Source organism: Schistocerca nitens, chromosome 3 (assembly GCF_023898315.1).
Source record: "Schistocerca nitens isolate TAMUIC-IGC-003100 chromosome 3, iqSchNite1.1, whole genome shotgun sequence".
In the NCBI taxonomy this organism is placed as follows: Eukaryota; Metazoa; Arthropoda; class Insecta; order Orthoptera; family Acrididae; genus Schistocerca; species Schistocerca nitens.
In genome coordinates this window covers 167,335,436-167,357,714 of record NC_064616.1, presented here as the reverse complement: position 1 = coordinate 167,357,714, position 22,279 = coordinate 167,335,436, and the positions used below count along the sequence as shown (strand labels likewise).

Genomic DNA, 22,279 nt, shown 5'->3' with positions numbered 1-22,279 from the left:
TAGGAGGAGCCAATTATTAACTTAGTTCGGGTATTAAGTATAACCTCCACCCATACCAATTCGCACGGAGTATCTACTTCGACTTCACTACAAGATAAACCACTACTGACAGACGCAAGCACTCCACCACCAATTCTGCCTAATCTATCTTTCCTGAACACCGTCTGAGACTTTGTAAAAATTTCCGCAGAACTTATTTCAGGCTTTAGCCAGCTTTCTGTACCTATAACGATTTCAGCTTCTGTGTTTTCTATTAGAGCTTGAAGCTCAGGGTCTTTCCCAGCACAACTACAACAATTTACAACTACAATTCCGACTGTGCCTTGATCCATGCACGTCCTGTATTTGCCACACACCCTTTGAGATTGTAGCCCACCCCGTACATTCCCGAGGCCTTCTAACCTAAAAAACCGCCCAGTCCACACCACACAGTCTCTGCTACCCATGTAGCCGCCAGCTGAGTGTAGTGAACTCCTGACCTATTCAGCGGAACCCATAACCCCACCACCCTATGGCGCAAGTCAAGGAATCTGCAGCCAACACGGTCGCAAAACCGGCTGAGCCTCTGATTCAGATCCTCCACCTGGCTCTGCACCAAAGGTCCGCAGTCGGTTCTGTCGATGATGCTGCAGATGGTGAGCTCAGCCTTCATCTCGTAAGCAAGACCGGCAGCCTTCACCAAATCAGATAGCCGCTGGAATCCAGAGAGAATTTCCTCAGATCCAAAGCGACACACGTCATTAGTGCCGACATGTGCCACCACCTGCAGCTGGCTGCACCTTGTGCTCTTCATGGCATCCGGAAGGACCCTTTCCACATCAGGAATGACTCCTCCTGGAATGCACACTGGATTTCTTCCCCTCCTTAGCCGCCATATCCCTAAGGGGCCCCATTATGCACCTGACATTGGAGCTCCCAACTACCAATAAGCCCACCCTCTGCAATTGCCCAGACCTTGAAGGCTGAGAATCATCCTCTGAAACAGGGCAGGCTGCTGCATGTGGCTCAGCCAGAGACAGCACCTGAAACCTGTTTGTCAGACGCACCGGGGAGGCTTTCTGATCAGCCTCCGGGGACGTCTTTCGCTGCCTGCACAACTAATTTTGTATCTGGAAACAAAGCATGACTGTGGTTGTTTCTGAAACTGCAAAATACACGAGGAAAGGTTTTACTGCTAGGTACATTTACTAGTATTTCTCAATAATGGGATTAGACAACAGGAGTATTTTTAAAAGCACAGAAATAATAATTTAATGTCACTCATTAGGTTCTATTGTATTGGGAATGGTCCTGAAATTGCACAACTTCTGACATTTTATAGATTACCAGCTACACCCAAATAAACAATGTAATTCATTGTCACCCATATCCACATCAAACATTTTACCTGAAATTTATAAATTGTCCGAGCTTTTTGATACACTACACTTCTAACTTCTCATTTTCTGAGCTACTGAACAGTTTGCTCTCACCTAATCTTCTGAACTGGACGTCCAGAAGAAGCATGTAGTACTCCATGAACTACAGCAATTTTTTTTTTTTTAATTGTCAATACATTTTACAGTCCGAACCACACTAACTGTACATACACTACACGACCAGGTTAATCACGTTTGGTGGTTTGCTAACTATTGTGCAATATTCTCATCAAAGAAGGGAAACTACATGGTATGTAGTTTCAACAGAACAGGCTCATGTAAAAAGCTGGTCTTCACTGCATTGTTAGAAGTATTGGGTGCTGTTGCGACTTGGAAAGCTGGGGTTGCATTGTGTGCAGGAGGCCGGGCACAGAGTTTGGACGAGTGCTCCAGTTCATGCCTGGAGGCATCAGTGACAGTGGTATCTGCAGTAAGATTTCTTTCTCATGTTGACTTCACAGAACCATAAAGTGTCTTCAGGGCAGCAATCGGCAGCCAGATGCAAGCATGTGCCTCAAAGATGCCTTATCAGGGAGATGTGAGCCATGGCCACCTGCTGCGCTGCTGGGGGTGGAGGCGGGGGGCGGCGGCATATGGGGGTAAAGGTTGGCAGCACATCAGTCTTCTCCACATCTGCAATGTCCCAGTAGGCAGTAACAGCAGACCACGGCTGTGATAGGTATCAGGTTGGCTGCGTATCGGTGTTGCACTCAGCTAGTGTGTAGCAGGCAGACCATCATCAATCAGCTTGTCTTGTTTTCACTGAAACTCAACAGATCGTCATTTTATCTGGTCCTAGTGACACAGAAAAAAATGGCAGCATGATTGGAGATGTCTTTGAGCTCCAAAATTCTCATTACTTGAAGGGCCGAGCCTGCACCTACGACATGGTGACTCTGGGTGTATGAATGCATTTGCCCTTATTTATCGGTCCCATCAGTGCCTCTTTCCTAGCTGTGATAATTCAGTAATTATGTAGGGGCACCGAGCTTGGGTCTTTCTGTTTCTGCTTTCCTCTGTCGGAGATTGTGTGGCAAGGCTTTCTTCATGCCCTGATGTCTGTTGCATTGGTGGTATGTCTTGATGACACTGCAATTGGCACACCAGCACAGAGCTAGTCTTCTCTATTTTGAGCTTGACTAGCAGAACTTTAAAAAATTTAAACATGTACAATAAAAATATTCAGCTACCCAACAGTGCATACACAGAGTTAAACAGAAAAATACATTATACGGCAAACCTTTAAAGTAAGGCACTGGTGCCTGTTGAGCAGTCAGTGCAATAACACAACAAAATTAAGTGCGATGACCCTTGCAGAGGAAGAACTTCATTTTAACTGTAAGATGTATAAATTATTCTTTATTCTTTACCAGTCTTGGCCCTAGCAACCATCATCACAGGAAATACATTAGATGTACAAGCAATTTATCTTTCATTTAGATGAAGACAAAAGTCCTCAATGTTACATCATGTTTAATTAACCATATGTTATATATCACAACTCAAAGCAGCAACACAATTCCCTCACTATAACTCACAACTGAGTATGAAAGAAATAGTGTGAGAACTGATCACCGTTAAATAGAGACCATCAATGTACACGTACATATGTAAGAACTTCGGAGAATACAATGCGAAGTACACCATATCATATTTGGTTAAAGTTATATACAGAGAGAGACACTGTCAGCGACCAGAAAGGTGGAAATGATATACATATAACTTAGAAGATAATATTAGAATGTGTAAGTGTTGTCAACAGTGTGTAGAGGCACAGTATTCATGGAAACATAATGAAAACATCACTCAAAAATTAGTACTTATGAGTAATGGGATATCTGAAGAGTAATATACTAACTTACATTCCATACAGCCATAGATCCAACAATAGGACTCTAATGTTTTGTAAATCATAAATTTCCAGTCAATACCTTAGCAATAAATCTGTTAGTTATCAGTAACACACATCATGAAAATACATCATTTATAATACTTGCAACTACAAGGTTATGTCAGAATTAAGTACACAGAGTTTTGTACACTCATTAGTACAAGATAATTTAATCATATATTGTGTATAATACAATGTATAAAGTTACATGAACAAATATCTGTTAATTTCTGAAAGGGCATTATGTAGATAAACGGCAACAGTTTCCAATTTTAATATTATACAACTTTTACATCAAGTGCCAATTGGTAATGATACAACTTAGGTACTGGGCAGCAATCATTTAAATTACAAACATTACTAACATAACATAAGTATACAGATGACAAAAATCAGGGACAACATAAGATAATCAATAAGTATGAACTGCCATATATGTTGCTGAAGCAGCTGTCTCATACTATTAGTATTATTTCACTACATTGGCTGACAATAACAATTGGCAATGTCAAGAATACAAACTTCTCTGTTAAGTAAATACTGGTACATTTGTACAATGACAAAAACCTGTATAGAAACATCAGAACAACATGTTCACTTTAAATGTAGCAGCATGAACTATGCAGACAAAAAAAACTATCAAAGATTCTATTGTAATATGAACCTGAACCTCAGGTAGCAACCATTTAAATAATGGATACTACATCACTTAAGCTAGGGGTTAATAATGACAAACCTCCAGCATCACTGACCTACATGTTGAGCACTATTTCCTCCTAAGTATCAAGAACAGCTAAGCAACTGTCAAGTTTAACAGTGTCATAATTAGGCCTACATGCTTCTTCCTCATTGAAGGCCATAGAACTAATGGTAAAACATCAGAAACCTACTCACTCAAGTTTAGAACTATAGTGAAGTTCTCTATAATTTCTAAATTACAATGTTGCCAGTGTGGTATTGGACAATACAGGAGCATATGTATGATATTATCTAAAGAAACAATGTTGACCAATAACAAAAATTTGAAATTGTATTATCATATAACCTAAAACACAGACACTTGTCAGTTATTGCATACCTAGAGATCTGGCACTAGTCAGTGAAATCATGAAAATCAATAGCCTAAACCTTGGTACGTGGATGATTTACACATCATGTCTGTACAACATCAAAAACAAATATTTTTCAAACTAAAATATTTGTACATATAGGATGTAAGTTACAATATTACACTTTAGGTATCCCATTATTCATAAGCAATACACTTTGAGTGATATTTTCATTGTGTTTCCACAAAAACTGTGTCCTCATACTGTATAAAAAATGGTTCAAATGGTTCTGAGCACTATGGGACTTAACATCTGTGGTCATCAGTCCCCTAGAACTTAGAACTACTTAAACCTAACTAACCTAAGGAAATCACACACATCCATGCCCGAGGCAGGACTCGAACCTGTGACCGTAGCAGTCGCGCGGTTCCGGACTGCGCGCCTAGAACCGCTAGACCACCGCGGCCGGCATACTGTATACAACACTGATACATTTTAATATACTTCTCAGACATATGTGTCTTTTCTTCCACCTCTTTGATTGCTGGCAGTGTAGATCTTTGTATGTAACATACATTGAATGTGATACAACATATTCGCATTGTATTCTTTAAAGTTCTTAATGTGTTAATTGACAGTCTCTGTTTAACTGTGATCAGTATTTCAGCTTTATCTTTCATACACAGTTGTGAACTGCAGTGGGGCCAATTTCATATGCTGTTTGAGTCATGATATACTACATATGGTTAAGTGAACACCTTGTGACTTTCAATATATCTACAGGAAAGATCAAGTGCTTCTCCATCTGTTTTACTGCTTTTGTTAGTACTTTCATATAATTATCTCACATACTTGTTAACCTATTTACTTTATCTTGTGCGTACATTACATATTTCATTTTTGTTGAAAGCTTCCTGTGATGATGGTCACTAGGGCTGAAGCCAGCAAATAAAAAGAATAATCCATACAGCTAATAGCCAAAATGCAGTTCAAGTATCTGACAGCTGTCTGAAGTCACCTCACTAAATATTCCTTTTGGACACACACTGAATATACAAAATTATCTTGTTGGGACTAATAGTGGGCCTTCCTTTACTGCAGGCACTGAATTTGCATCAAAATGGATAAAATTTGATACAGGCATTACGTAATCACTAAATTTATTCTGCCGAACAATTTGAAACTCTGTAGGGAGTTTTTGAATACCAGCTCCAAATTCTCATGTCATGCCTTTGACCACCGTCAACAGCAACCACAGAAATCCACGAAGCATTAGACAAGATTATCATTAGGAATACCTCTATAGGCTTTGTAACAATGACCAATAATTTAACCGAAGAGTTCAGTTTCTCTATACCTCTAATGGCAACATACATTATATAATATCCCTGTTTCACACAACACAATTGAAAGACTGACTGGATAGCATATTGAATCATCGTATGCTCAAATCAGTTTGTATTGGGAACAGGAATGAACAGTATCAATTTTGAAAATATAAGGAAAAGCTGCCATTGCATCTACATAAACACAACACTGTGCCAGCCCGGGTAGTTAGTGACTTTCACTCCTGATGATGACTGTGGAGACAGCTATCGAAAGCTCTATTGTTTTACTCAAAATGACACTCCTTGTAAACTGAGAACATTTTGTTGGAGACATATAGCTGTTATCTTGCACTGCTGGGCATAATAAGCAGCAGCCTGATCTCTAGAAAGAGAACCAAACAAATACGTAAAACTCTGGGCATACCTGTTCTAAAATATGCCAATGAGAATTGGACATTAACAAATTTGAAAGAAGTAAAACCAACAATATTTGGAAGTAATATTTTGAGAAAGCTATTTGGAGGAATCCAACATCAAATCACAGCAGAACTGAGAAAACTAACAAACACTCAAGTCTACAGTTTATGTGAAGTGGCACAAATTGCACCCAACATTAAAGCTAGGAGACATCGTTGGATTGCAAGGGTACTTCAAGCTTAGGAAGAAAGAAAAACCCATCACATGCATACAGAATACCATCAGGATGAATATCTCTTGGTAGACATAGGCTATTTGACGTAAGATAATAAATAAAAATCCTAGATGGGAAATTAAATGCCAAAACAGGACAACCTGGGAAAGCATTGTCAGAACAGCAACTAATAACTTTCACAGCTTACAAAACTCTTCAAAAACAAGTATAATGCAAAAGTAAATTAGGCGAACTCTTATTCAATAGCATGCTGCTACATTTTCCATTCTCTCAAGCTGATTATTCATGCATAATTAAATTAGAGTTAGTTCCCTTTTTTATACCATGTGTTGCAAGAAAGAATAATAATGCAAAAAAATCTGTTGCTTACCACTACTAAATTTTATAAGTGCACTCATCATTTCATCAAAATAGAATATTCTGGTCTGACAATTCAGATCTTTTGCACCTGCAATTTTTGCACAGGTTCTGATAAACCTGGAAAAAAAGAAAAAAGAAAAAAAATTAAATTGAAGCGGAACTGTAACCACACTGTTACTATGAGATAAAACTTGAAGAATGCTAATTGTGTATCTCTCAATCCATTTCTTTTTTTTTTTCCATCAAAGTAAAGTGAGAACCATGTGACTGAGAAAGGAGAAATGCCGGACAGGTGTGTGTGTGTGTGTGTGTGTGTGTGTGTGTGTGTGTGTGTGTGTGTGTGTGTGAGAGAGTGTGAGAGAGAGAGAGAGAGAGAGAGAGAGAGAGAGAGAGAGAGAGAGACTGGGGGGGTGGGGGGCAGGGGATGGGGGGGGGGGGGGGTTGAACATTCCCTTCTATCCTCAGATGAATGTGATTGTCGACAGTTTAACGAAGTTCATGTTGGCTTTGTATTTACTCATAGAATTAAGGCTATCACGACTGGATGACTTAGCTGCTGGTAAAGCTTTCAGGCTGTGAGGTCATGGTCCAAGAATCTCTTCCGTTCCTGACATTTCATCCAAGACTACAACGTCAAATTATTATCCACGACTATGTAGAGAAGCCATTGAAATTTATAAGCATAAGGATAATTTTAATAGAAAAGAGGAGTCAATGAAACTTAGTGACATATGGACAGTAGCTCTGCAGAATCGCTAGACAATTTTATCTTTAACAAGACGACAATCAAAAATTAAGTTTTATCTTTGACAAGGATTATCTCTGCTCATCGTGTGTTACTTCGACCAGGCCCCTTTTCTTACAGTATATATATGTCTCTCTTGGATGTCCAACCAGCCAGTCAGCAAGACTCAGCAGAGAAGCACCTCTGAAGATGTCCTGGATGAAACGTTGGGAACAGAAGAGTTTCTTGGACCACAACCTCACATCCCAAAAGGTTTACCAGCAGCTTTGTGTTTACGCTTTTTCAATTTTTGTTGTCTGTTGAGTTTTTCTCCACCAGAGATGGTGAACTACCAACCAACTCACTACAAGGACATGATGAGGTGACAAATACTTAACTCTGTTGCCTCAGGTAATGGTTAATAGGAAATGGCAGACATACTGAGAAGCACACTTCTGTAACTGCCCTGGCAAGCACATGCACTGGTGGCAATATTTTTAGGCTTGGTTTCAGATAAATGGATCTTTGAAAAGGCTATCTTTACAACAGATGGAAACACTATTCTAAAAACTAGAGGAAGCTTTAATTTTTTTGAATTTGTTTTGCTTTTACGTACTACACTGTCAATCCTAAGGGCTCAGGTTCGATTCCCAGATGGGTCGGATATTTTCTCCACTCAGGGACTGGGTGTTGTGTTGTCCTAATCATCATCATTTCATCCCATTGACATGCAAGTCGCCATAGTGGCCTTGCATCCGTCGAACGGTCTACCCAATGGGAGGCCCTCGTCACACGACATTTATTTATCATATGGTGAAACATCAATAATTAAGAATACTACATGTAAGTAGTGCATAACACCCATATTAATATCGTAGTAACAAAATACGTTCAGATAAGTCTGTAATGTTGGAGTTAATATTAAAGGGGCAGTCTTTCGCAACATGACATTAACTGTTTTTAGATTTTTCATACCACAGTCCACGATATAAGATATATTTGTCCATGGTGTCACAATAAGTTCACGGAAGTTCGGAATGTTGAATTGTTTTAAACCAGAAGGGTATCATCCTCAACTGTTAATTTCTTGCAAGTTCATGGCAGCGGAAGCTACAACAATGAAGAGTGCACCAATTTAGGGCCCATGTAGAATGTAAGCACATGTTTTCCCTCACATTTACTGCTCTTTAATCTTAGGTAGTTCCTTCAATGTTTCTCCTCCTCTCACAGAACAAGCCACGAAATTTAAAACTGAAGTTTCAATGAAAGAACATAGGTTGCTCTTGCTGTGTGAGTAATTCAGTCTGCATGTAGAAATCAACATCTAGTGGCAGAGTTTTACAAACTTGAAAACAGAACATTTTTTAAATTTTTTTTTTTTTTTTTTTGTGCAGCAGGATAAACGGAAGCAGTAGACACAAAGTTTCATTTTTTAGTAAATCAAATACGGCCAAGTGCAATAAAAATTCTAAAAGTTACATGTTAACTGAGGTACCTCTTCAGTACCACTTCACTCCATGGCAATAGCCCATACTCCCTATAATCAGGTGAAAGGTGTAGCAGCCCCACTGAAAAACTGACTACTGTTTCACTATGAACAGGCATGTAGCCTGTCAAAATACAACTAACTGATGGTTCTCAGTCCATTAAAACACAATTCCTTTCCATGGCAATGGAGCAAGAGAAAGTGTGAATAGTCTATCTTCCAAAGAGCCTTTCCTAGTACTTGAAAGTATTATGATGAGCTTTGAGACTGCCATGGTTCCCAAAAGACAGGGATACAATCAATTTTTTCCCAAGATAAACCCCTTTTTTCCATGTGCTGCCTCACTAAGCTAATTTGCATTGAACAACCTGCCATTATGTATGCAGTTATAGAAGGCCCACTTTCACACAGAGAAAAGATTTTTCACTACACTATATCTGTTGGAAAAATAGCAAAATGATCTCACATTCATTAATTTCAAACACAGTACTTTACAAAATTCAAGTCACAAAAATTCTTGGATTTACTGATATGAGGCAATGAAGTGTATGATGGAGAAAATTTTCACAAAGTGTAACCAAACAAAATTCCCATTTTTATATGAAACTAAGGAAGGGTGTACTTAACACTGTCTTAACACATCAAGCATTTGCTAATCACAATCTCAAAAGCAAAAATCAAACTGTTCCAAAAAATGCATTTTGTACACACTACTGTATCAACAGACACATAGGGTATCACACCCCAGAATCAAATGTTGCTGGTAAAAGCAACTGTGTAAAACAATTTTTTTTTTTCAGAAGTAGCTAATTGACTATCAATTGCATTCTATGAAATCATTTTCGAACTGACAAAAACATGCATGAATGCTTAAAAAAGAAAACTTACAATCTTGTGATCATAGGAAAGGAAACATTATTATTCAAGATTAATTAATTAACGCACACATAATGCAATAAGGTACTGTGCAACACAATAGATGGACCACTTTATCAAAATCCTGTAACTGCTTCCCATTGCGATGCATAAGTTTGAAATTTGTCTGAAAGGTGGCTACAATCACCCTCTCTCGTGGTGTAAAAGTGTGGTGTCCAGCAACGTCACCCTCAGACTCAGCAACACTTTAAAACAGCAAGGTGTTGACACGTGATGAAACGGCCACAGCTCAGAAATTCACGTGAGCTCTAAGGTGTGTTAATGATGTCACATTGGCACCAAATTGTACCACAATTCTGCCCAATGCCACTGGGGCATATCACATGATGAGAAGGTCGTTAACCACATTTTACTCCTTGTTCTGATACCTCTGCGATAGAGGTCTGAACCAGAACAGCTAGTGTTGAAACCGCATGGTTTTCTTATGGGTGACTGAGGAAAACATTTCAGACATCACCATTCAGAATCAACACAGAAAGGCCTCTTGAGGATGGCATAAAGAACACCAATGAAACTGCACCTTCCATTGGCACGTTGTCGAAAACAACATTCACAGAGTGATGAGCAACAGGTCAAAGTTAGACACTGTTGCCACCCCTGGGTGTTTCAAACCTATTCTAAAGACATCGGGGGGAGGCTGCAATCACACTTAACATGGCTTGACCCCTCTGAAGTGTACTGCAACTACAATTTTTGCTCTGGTATACAGGGTAGAACCACCAGGGACCGTTCAAAACTATTCGACAAAATCTGAATGTGGTTCGAAGTAGCAAAGGGTATTTTATGCTTTTTCAGCCCTCCTGATTCAACCCTGCCCCCCCCCCCCCCCCTCCTTTCCTGTGCCATGGTCATAGGGGTGTGCAACACCTGCAGTACAACCCATGCACCTTTGCTGCGCATGTTAAAAATGTACCTGTCAGAAACTTCGACATCCATTTGGCTTCCTGGCTGCTGTAGTGCATGAGGGTTAGGCAACCCATTCAACAGGTTTGACTGTCCTCTGGCACTAGAGCAGCTGTGATGCTGAATAAGTTTCAAAGTCTCTGAAAGCTGTATTTTTAACTTTCTCACCAAATTGTGGGTGGCAACAAAAGAGTGTTGCCAAACAGAGGCTAGGGGGTTGGGGGGGGGGGGGGGCGCCTTGTCTTAGAGGGACCCTTTGCCATTTTCTTCATGCACATGTCAGTGTTGCATCCCTGTGATCACACCACAGGATGGCAAAAATGGCTCTGAGCACTATGGGACTTAAAATCTATGGTCATCAGTCCCCTACAGGATGGCAGAGGACTGAAAAAACATTAACACCTTTTGCTGCTTCAGATCACTTTCTAATTTCATCAAATGGTTTTGAATGATCCCTAGTGTTTCCACACTACATACCAAACCAAAAATTGGGGTCCCACTATACTCCATAGGGATTATATCACATTCACCAGAGTTGCAGCCCCACAATACTTTTAGAGTGGGTTTGGAACTTCCAAGAGTGGCAGGGAGTCTAACATTGTCAAGAACGTCGTCATGTTGATCACCACCCAGTGAATTGTAGTTTTCGACCACAAAATGTGTAGGAATCAGTGCCCCGATGGAAGGTGAAGTTTCATCGACATCCTTTATGTCATGCCCAAGAGCCCTTTCCATGTTAATTCTGAGCAGTAGTGTGACTGGAATTTTTTCCTCTGCCATTCAGAAGAAGACCACATGTTTTCATATCTGGATGTCTGGGTTCTGACCTCTATCACAGAGGCATCAAAGAAAAAGCGTGAAATATGGGTAACACGGGATGTGACGACATTCCCATTATGTGACAAATCCACAGTGGCGCTGGGCATGATTGGTGAAATTTAGTGCCAATGTGACATCATTAACCCACCTTACAGCTCTCATGAACTTCTGCACTGTGGCCTTTGTCTCATGTGTGTCAACACCTTGCTGTTTGCAGAATCCCCAAGCCTGAGGGTAATGTCGCAGTTAGTAAAAGTAAACCTGTTAACTGATCTTAAACAACTATCTACACTAAACTGCATCGGACCATCAGCACTGTTTGTGTCTTATCGAAAGTGATGCGTACCAACAACCTCAAACAACAAGTAATGTCATATTTGAAGATTTAGATTTTTGCAATCAGTATGCTTATTATGCAAGTGTCTCTCCTTAGATATAAGTGTACTAATATAAAACAAAAATTTAATTTTCTAGATAGAATGACAGACCACCAGTGTTCACTTTTATGCAGGAGGCCAATGGATAACAGAACAGGTGTGCGGAAATAGCATACTGGCACACCTCAACAGGATTTAGTGTTACACGGAACTATTTTCATTTGATCATTATTTTTATTTTACTTTTTCCTCCTTTTGTTGTTTTTACAGGCAGTACAAACAATACAAAAAAATAATAAAAACAATAATACACATTGATCTACTAGAGCAAAATTTCACATAATTTTTGTTTCTGCTGATAAATAAACATTCTACTTAAAAATTAGTGAAGAGAAGACACTAAATGAGTTTAGTACATGAAGGTGAAAGAAAGAATACTTTTCTGATCAAACAGAATACTGAAAAGCTAATAGTTAAGAATACTCAGAAAACCAACAATTTTGAAGGAATCAAACAACAATTAAAATCACTACAGTACCTGTCAACTATATCAGTCTTCTTATAACATGAAGCAAGTTCCAATAGTGTTTCAGCTGCTAACTTCAACCAGCCTTCCTCTTCATACTGTAAAAATGCTTCAGCAAGAAAAACACTTGCTTTATGTGGCTCCTCCATTTTTATATAAAAATCAGCAAGATCTCTGCCAACCATGCGAGCTGAACGAAATCTACCAATATGTTTGAATGTCCCCATTGCAAGTTCAGCAAGCTCCTAGACACAGAAATTAAAAATTATTAGCAAGTGCTTCTAATACGTTATTACTGCACATATGGAACCACTTTTTCCCTAAATCTTCATATGCCGTTGCTGATTCTACTTACATCATTATCACTCACTCAAAATTGATTCATCACTACTAAATCTGTATACCCTTCACAATAATGTGAAAGTATTATCAGACAAATAGTAAGAGGTAATAATGCCAATATTATCCATATGGTTATCCTAGTCTTTCATTCTTGAAGTTTTATAAATGCACTGTATGTATCAAAAATGACAAAACTTCTGTTCCACAGACAATATTTACATAATGGCAGTTTACAGTAAAAAAATGAAAAATTATTTTTTGAGTATATTTAATTTAGACAAGACTAAAAAGTTTAAAATAAATTAATGTGTGTATTTCAATACAAAAAAAAAACAGAACTAATGCAAAATCTGTGTATAACTATGGTTAATATCACGAAGATCACAGAAGTCAGGTGCTCTCACTTATTGACGCCAGTATTACAAAGCTATGTACAGAGTTCTCTCTACATCAGCTTTTCTTTACCGAAAGTTCTGCTATAATTATGTCAACACCAATTACTCTCTTGATCAATAAAACTGCAAGACCATGAAGGTGACATGCAGCAAACATCAAGTTGTTATGGAGTGTACCATATGCTTGGACATGCAAATGATCAGCATTTCAGTGCAACCACAACATCTAAATTCTGTATAAAAAAAAATAAAATAAATAATTACACAGCAGGTTTCTCAATCAGAAATTGATTGTTTGTGAAAATATCATGTTATGCCTTGTACAAGAAAAAGAAATGTCTAGCAGCATGTATCAGAATTTAACAGAAACAGGATTGTAGTCTGTAGTGGTTTACTTTCTGCAAGATTGTAGCCTGTAGGGACTGTGGTTTACTGTTCTGCAATATTACTTCTCATGTCAGTTGGGATGCTGTGACTTCCATGGAAACAAGTAACCGATTGGTTTAGGAAGCCATACTAAATCCCATGCAGGAACTCTGTGGTCTCACATGACTAGCATCCAAGAGAACAGGCATATTGTTCACTAAGCTGTGTGGGGTCATACAACCACATCATGGATCTTGGGTCAGGATGTGGGCTGGCTTCCAGTAAGAGAGAGTGCAAAGACATCTGGAGTACCAAAGGCTGTCAGTAAAGCAATAATTGCTGGGGCTTCCCTTTACACAACAGCAGAGAGGGGAACGACAGTTGTGCAGACTATGAAAACAATGGACACAGGAGTGGCACCACATCATCCATTCTGGCAAGTCCCAGTTCCGTGTACAGCATCCAATGGGTGGAGACTCTGAGGGGAATGAACACTGACAGATGTCACTTATCATTATCACAGGGTCCTAGCAAATGGCATAGTAGTATAGGGTTACACTGGGCATACAACGAAACCACTACAGTCAGTAAACTGCATAGCAGCCGTTTTGTTTCTTACATGTTGAGGCTGCCGGCTAAGCCTTGTCTTTGAGGTCTGTGTGACATTATCTGTTGACAAAACAGCACGAGGCAGCATGCTGCCCTTGCTCTCCTGCCCTACTTCACGGCAGAGGGAGTTCAACTATCACCATGGCCAGCATATTCTCCAGATCTATCACCCGTGGAACTTATGTGGTCATGGGTAGCGGAGAGACTGACACAACATGACTATGATGAAGTATCATGAAGTGACGTAACCCTATCTGTCAGCCGTGCTCAGTTGGACTCCATGCCAAGCCAGGTTAGAGCCACTGTTGCTGCAAGAGGTGGCAGCACTGTGTACTAAATTTTACACCCTGCATTTTTGATGACCAGTACTGTATGTATAGCCACCAATACACTATGCTAACTTTTTTAAAAATGTGTGTCATCCCACCTCTGCCTCATTCATCCCTTCAACTAACATGGTCTCTCTATTTTCTGTTCTGCAACCATTACTGTTTCATTTTAACTTGAGATTTTTTTGTCAGTGTTTTACCATTTGTTGTTTGTCTTATATTCTGTACATTACTTCCCCTGATACCTATGTACTTGCTTTAATGCAGTTTCCAACACCAACCCATTCCATGATGAACACTGCACAGGCCTGAATATCCATTAACAAATATGTTTACTTAATTTAAAGACTGCAGGCCAGCTGGGAACAATGTAACTGTGTGTGTACACATGTGAGTGCATGTCACATCTGGTAACTAATGGAATACATTGTCCCCAAGCTTAGCTAAACATTCTGTGTCATTGATCTGCATTATCAATGAATTAACCTTGTTACATCTTATTAATTATTCTATAGACAGTGCCACACTGTCAGAGATATATCTCCACAGTTCTGTAACAAAATGTTACTTTTTTATGGCTCAAAGAAGTAGCTTCACTCTAAACATGAAGCAGTTTCTACCTGAATTGTTCTTTACCTTGGAATCAAGGAACATTTCCATCATATGTTTGACTAATGCTATTTGCTCTAGCACAGCCCCTATGGAGACTTCTGCAAGTCTGAACACTGTTGACATCACATTACATGGCTACCCTACAGAGCTACAGATGCAGTAGATCAGACCCCATGGTGAACTTAACTCTGTTTTCAAGATGCTCACTTGTCATACTCCACGCCTCTGTAATGAAAGTATTCTACTGCGAATTATTGGCTTTAAAGACTAATTTTTTATGTCAGTTCCCAATATTATTTAGTTCTTATTCTTGGCAGCTAGTTTAGACATATATTCTTCATTGTAAAAGTTACAAAAATGTCAAGGGTCATTTACACACTCAGGTTTGTTGAAGCCCATCATGTTCTCAATGACTATCTGCGCATCTTGTCTGCAGTACTCAATTCACATTCACACCTTTCAATCACAAGTTCACACAGTCAAGAAGCAGTAGTCTGATAGTGCAGAGTATTTTCTGACCGTGGTCATATTAATTAAATGAACTTATAAGATAATTATTCTGTGTTGTGCTAATACTTTGGAAGTTATATAAAGAAGAAGACCAGTATGGAGAATATGGACAAAAGACTGGCTTCAAACACACACAACTATCTTGCATATTAATCTTTTGAAGGCATTAATTATTGAAGAAGATGACTTGTTTAACTACCTAGGACAAAGAGATATTCTTTGTGTTGTTGAAGTATGTTACACTGCATATAAGGAGAAATGATTCTGAGAAAAATCAGTAAGTGCTTATGAATGACCTACAGTAACATTGAGGTACTTGGCAACTAGCAGAAGTTATGTTGGTCTGAAATTTTATGCTGTTTTATCACCTCCCTTGTTGAGCCACATCTTTCTGGAAACGTGTCATACCATATATGAAGTTCTAAAGTATTTACTCTGGTCTGCATCTACTCAAGCAATGCCCAACTCAACACAGGCTGAACACAGACAGTAACACAGACAAATTTTTCAGTTGGCGATTCATTCACTCTTAATGATTTGTCTGCCTGAACACTGACTGTACAGATAAGTCAGTGCAAATATCTGAGTGTGTAAAGGACCCTTCAAAATGCAACAAATAAAGCAAGCGTTAAACTAACCAGATAATGTTTCCTAAAAGCTTCTTTTGATGAAAGAGCTTCTTTCAGTTTGTCAGTGGGCGTTGGCTGTTTGATGCCTGGAGGTGGATCTCCCATACCAGCTGAAAGTAGCACTACAGTATGAAGCTGCTCACTTGTAGGTTCCAAACCCGGTGTAAGTCCACACAATTCACCCAGTTCTCTCAGCTGTAAATGCAAAAATTACTAGTTGTGGCGACTGATTAATGTAGCATAAACAATGTTTTCATGAAAGCAACTAAAATTACCTAATTTCAGCTTTTACTAATTGCACACCACATTAGCCAAATAAATGTGCAAGGGCAAAGTAATAGATGGTGTAAAGTAAGAGGTGCCATTTTTTCAAATACGTGAAGTTAACTATCAACTTTAATATTAAGCAAGTAGTAAAGGAAACAAAAGAAAAATTCGGAGTAGGAATTAAAATCCATGGAGAATAAATAAAAACTCTGAGGTTCACCAATGACATTGTAATTCTGTCAAAGACAGCAAAGGACCTAGAAGAACAGCTGAACGGAAAGGACAGTGTCTTAAAAGGAGGATTTAAGATGAACATCAACATAAGCAAAACGAGGATAATGGACTGTAGTCGAATTAAATCGGGTGATGCTGAGGGAATTAGATTAGGAAATGAGACACTTAAAGTAGTAAAGGAGTTTTGCTATTTGGGGAGCAAAATAACTGATGATGGTCGAAGTAGAGAGGATATAAAATGTAGACTGGCAATGGCAAGGAAAGACTTTCTGAAGAAGAGAAATTTGTTAAAATGAAGTATAGATTTAAGTGTCATGAAGTCGTTTCTGAAAGTATTTGTATGGAGTGTAGCCATGTATGGAAGTGAAACATGGACAATAAATAGTTTAGACAAGAAGAGAATACAAGCTTTCGAAATGTGGTGCTACAGACGAATGCCGAAGATTAAATGGGTAGATCACATAACTAATGAGGAGGTATTGAATAGAATTGGAGAGAAGAGAAATTTGTGGTGCATCTTGACTAAAAGAAGGGATCGGTTGGTAGGGCATATTCTGAGGCATCAATGGATCACCAATTTAGTATTGGAGGGCAGAGTGGAGGGTAAAAGTCATAGAGAGAGACCAAGAGATGAATACACTAAACAGATTCAGAAGGATGTAGGTTGCAGTAAGTACTGGGAGTTGAAGAAGCTTGCACAGGATAGAGTAGCATGGAGAGCTGCATCAAACCAGTCTCTGGACTGAAGACCACAAAAAAAAAAAAAAAAAAAAAAAAAAAAAAAAAAAAAAAAATTACTGGTTTGCATTCAATATGTATCAGCTTCTTTGCTACAGGAGAATTGAAATGTTGACTTGGATTTGAGATAAGTGCAAAGAAAGAAGTCACTGTGATACAAATCTGTGAAGCACAGAGGCCAAAGAATGACTTTTATTTTCAAAAAACTTGCGCTGCAAGCCTTGCCTTGTAGCCTCAAGTCTTCATCATGCCAGAATCACATTTGTTCCAATGTTCAAAATTGAAGCCCTATGTTTGAAAATTTCGTTTTTGAAAATAAGGTCATACTTTCACTTTGAGATTATGTTTTAAATGCCTAGACAAGGAGACATTGCCAGTTTTTTTTTTTTTCTTTTAGGCTTTCAATTGTCGACTTCACAATACTTTTTATGACAGCATGCAACAGAATCTGATAAATAATTGCCTAAAATCTTATATACAGAAGAGACAAAACTTACAGACCTAGATATAAATAAGAAATGGGACTGAGGGATACTGTGACTTGTGAATGGTACATTATGGAATAATATCGATCACTACATTATGAATTCCCGTTCGACTGTTTTTGGTCTGCAACTGTTTCTTATTTATACTCTTTTTGTTATAAAAGTTGCAGGATACGTTTCTTTCTTTCTTTTAACAGACAATTCTATTTACCAAGCAATGGTCCTAGCTCCTGCTGAAGTAGTCCCTTTGGTTATCTACACACAGTTGCCAATGTTTCTGGAGGTCTTGGAAGCAAGCAGGGAAATTTTCAACTGCAATGCTTGTAAGCTCATTCACAGCTTGTCGGATGTCTGTGAGATCTTGATGAAGCTTTCCTTTCAATTGTATTTTCACTCACAGGAACAAGAAAAAAATCACAAGGCAAGATGGTGGACAAATATGGTGGATGTGGGATGGTAATAACAGAATGTCTGGCCAGATACTCAGTCTTGCATTGTCATGCAGTAAGAACCAGTCCTGAGAATGCCACAAACCACAGCAGCAACGTCAAACTGCTTGTGACAAATGTTTCAAGAGTTTGACATAAAGAGTTCGGTTCACTGTTTGATCAGGAGGGACATACTAATGGTGAACTAATCATTTACTGTCAAAGAATGTGATCAACACTGTCACAGTTCTCGAAGTTTGCAGTTTGACTTTTTTTGAGGTTGGTGAGCAAGGCCTCCGCCATTCAGCACTTCAATGCTTCATGTGAGGGTCATACTGGTAGCACCAACTTCTGTCGTCAACAATAATCTTTGACACAAATGTGGGATCACATCTGGCTCAATCCAGTACCTCAGCAGAAATTCTTGATCTTTCCTCTTTCTGTTCGTCCATTAGTGTGTGAGCAATGAGTTTTGCATTAAGTTTCCATTTCCCTAAATCATCACGTAAAATCTTATGACACACGTCACAATTCAAATTAACTTCTGATATTGCATGCACAGTTACATGACCGTCTTCTTGCAATAACTGCCTGGCGCACTCCACATTTGCATTGGTATGTGCTGTACACAGGTGACCAGCTCTGGGATTGTCTTGCACTGAATCTCCGCCTTCAAAAAACTTTTGTGTCACTCGAAAACATGACTTCTTAAAAGAGCCTTCCCCGCTTAATCATTATCTTTGATTCACTAGGGGGTTTTCCACAGCTTAACACAGGACTTAATGTTCATTCTTTGCTCACAATCAATATCCATTGTGTCACTGTAACTAATGCACCATGAACCCAAACAAAGGTGTTGCTAAGCACAGCCCTGCCACCTAGTGAGTTTGCATGGAAACATGGCCAAGGTCATTTCAAGGATGCGCACACACCAGGTAACATAAAAACAACATTTGTTCCTTTTTAGTTCGCAAACTCAGAAACAATAAAAAAAAAACCTGTCCTGGACTTTTTCTGACCTACCTCTATCATCCAACAAAACAAGCAAACTTAACAATACTTTATGGTGATACAAGCAGTGTAAGAGAGAACAAAGTATCCCTTGTAATGCCAGACAACTACTTGCAGATGTGTGCCACTTTATACAAAATACAGTACTGATAAACTAAGCAACAAGTCTACTAAGCATCATTCACTCACTTGCATTGAATCACTATCTCGTACACCATAAGACAATGGCGAAAAATAGAAGGTACTACACATGGGATTAAAACAGAAGCAAAACCATGGGAGAGCTAAAAGAATGGGACAGGGAACTGTGACTGGCTGACCACTTACAAATAAACTGGAAGAGACAGTCACCCTGTTAATACATTAAGAAAATCTCCCTAAATTTTTTGGAAACAAGTTGGACAAATCACAGAACCATCTGCCACTGCCTTCTGGTTGGGAAACAAAACACAGTCTAATAAAAAGGGGCGCACAGTGATCTGTACGCCACAAGCACAACACATTGGAAGGTCCTCTCGCTGGAGCAAGAAGCCACACGACATAAGGCTGTGGCTTAGGTGAAGATGAGTAAGGGAAACCTAGTCCTGTCGACATGGCTGGAAGGAGGTATGCCATGGCAGCGCTGTGCGCTTTACTAGACAGAGTTTATTGCCTGTCACTTCCAGCCAGTCATACTCACACCAATGTGGAATACTGATCAAAAGTGTTGTGGCTGCAAACAAATCTCATCCTTGATCACATTTTTAAAAAGGCCACATTTGGAAGCAGTTGCCATAATGACAGTACCTAATATCACTAGCATCTTGATGTCTACCATTTATATTCATGTATGTGTACGAATCACCCTCTGGAACAATTCACAGATATTGAAAGAAAATCTTTACCACTCACAAAAAACTGTTGTCACAGTTATGCTTGGAGATCATCCCTGAGGCTCCTCTTTTTAAGGAGTCATAGTACTGGCCACTAACTCACAATAAATTGTGACTTTCATTATTTATAGTTTTTCTCACTTAAAAACGAACGAAACTTCACACAGTCATAACACAAGAATGAATAGTGACACACACTTTGTTTAGTATAAAAATATGTAAAATATTTAAGTACCAAAATATATCATATGACAATAGGTCTCTACGAGACAAGATGATAAGTTATTTAAAAGTAACATAAAGGTGTTGCCTGAAAAAAATGTGTCATACTCTAGGTTTTTTTTTATGCAGGGACATAATTGTTTCCCATCTGGTTTTTGTGTGTTGTTTTATTTATACATGATTTTACATCATCATAAGTGAAAAACCATTAGTATAAATGATGCAAAGTGGCAGCCTCACACTGCCTAACTAGAGTACCTTCATGTAATTTTCTATGCTTCTAAAAAACAATGGGAATTCTAATGCTCCAATTCCTGTATCGTCTTGATGAAATTACAAAAGAAATCCAAGTTCTGCAGTCATATATTGCCATGTGATATTCCTACGATCAACTGTTTTTTTTATTTGAAATGTTACACAGAGTGACGATCACAGTTTAATCCTTCTCCCACTCTCAATATAGGGATCAATACAGGAAGCTAATTTCTGTTAGTCCACACCTATAAAATAGTTATAAAAGGAGGAGGTTAGAACTAGATACGAGTGGAACTAGATATGATTACACAAAAATAAACACTCTACAGCTTTAAATACATAGAAAATCAGCTTCTCTTTATGGTAACTACAAGTTACAAACACCTGTGAAGGATTATAGGAACTTTAATTACTGGCTGCTAAGTAACCATGTGAAATCCTCACAAAATCGATTTAGTATGGATACTTATGACAATTCAAGTGAACTGTCTAATCAAAATATGTAGAAGACATTATCAGTGATTAGATTGTTGTAATTATTTCAAAGTAAAATGCGTATGTTAAATAAGAGACAAGCATAAACAGAGAACATCTTCAAGGTACCTTAGTGCAACTACAATGAGTTACCTTATCACGGGCATAGGCCCAGAGGCTTGCTGCATGCACTGGATAGGAATCACCACTATCACAATCTGTACTTCCTGGGCAACTCTCACATGTCTGCAAGACTTCAAGACAACAAAGGAAGACCCAGCATGCTACAGCACCTGGTGGTGTAGAGATTTCTAGGATATCCAGCTCTCTGATACACATGTGTAGGAACTGAAGTGCACGCATTGCTAACTGGAAATAAATTTCACTATGAGTAACTTTATTTGTGAAGGTCAACATATACAATAATAATCTTTAGGATGTTGTAGCTCTTCTACTTTCCATGCTTACTCAGCAGAACTGGAGAGCAATTATGCCTTGTGCAATACACAGTTTTATAGTTTTGTTATTACCCAAACATTTTCTAGCACTTTATAGACTTCGTTAGCAGGGTCTTTGTTTAATTTTTTTCTGAGAAAGTATTGTTACATGTTAACCTCTTTTGTAGGTTACATGAATTTTCGGCTCAAAGGAATTTACATTTGTAAAGGATTGATTAGTAAGTGTCAAATATTTTACATTAGTTTACACAGAGTAAACAGCTAAGACATATGCCACTAAGTTGAGGAATTACGCGTTGTTCACTTATGTTACACTTAGCTTACATCTATGGTACTAATTTCAAAATAATACAAATGTATATTTGTTAACACTCACATGACACTATTAGTTGTGAATGCTGAATCTACCATAATATACTATACAGTTTGCCACCTGCAAACAATGGAACTTTTACATTTTTCTGTCTTTCATTAATTTCAAAACAAAAGTTGCTATATAGCATTATTTAGCATGCTGCAGGGTCTTTTTTTTATGGTCTCATTTCTTGTATTCGTGACATGTTAAAGCAATTAT

At 38.5% G+C, this 22,279-nt stretch overlaps 1 protein-coding gene across 1 annotated transcript in view; it reads right to left on the bottom strand.

Moving 5' to 3' along the window:
* Positions 1-22,279, bottom strand: part of LOC126248109 (trafficking protein particle complex subunit 10) — a 151,384-nt gene that overhangs the window by 104,055 nt on the left and 25,050 nt on the right. The window contains exons 7-10 of the mRNA XM_049948787.1: positions 21,401-21,616; positions 16,271-16,456; positions 12,482-12,714; positions 6,709-6,815 (exon numbers count right to left, since the gene is read on the bottom strand). Of these exons, the coding sequence (XP_049804744.1) occupies positions 6,709-6,815; positions 12,482-12,714; positions 16,271-16,456; positions 21,401-21,616 (742 nt within the window). The remainder of the gene's footprint in view (positions 1-6,708; positions 6,816-12,481; positions 12,715-16,270; positions 16,457-21,400; positions 21,617-22,279) is intronic.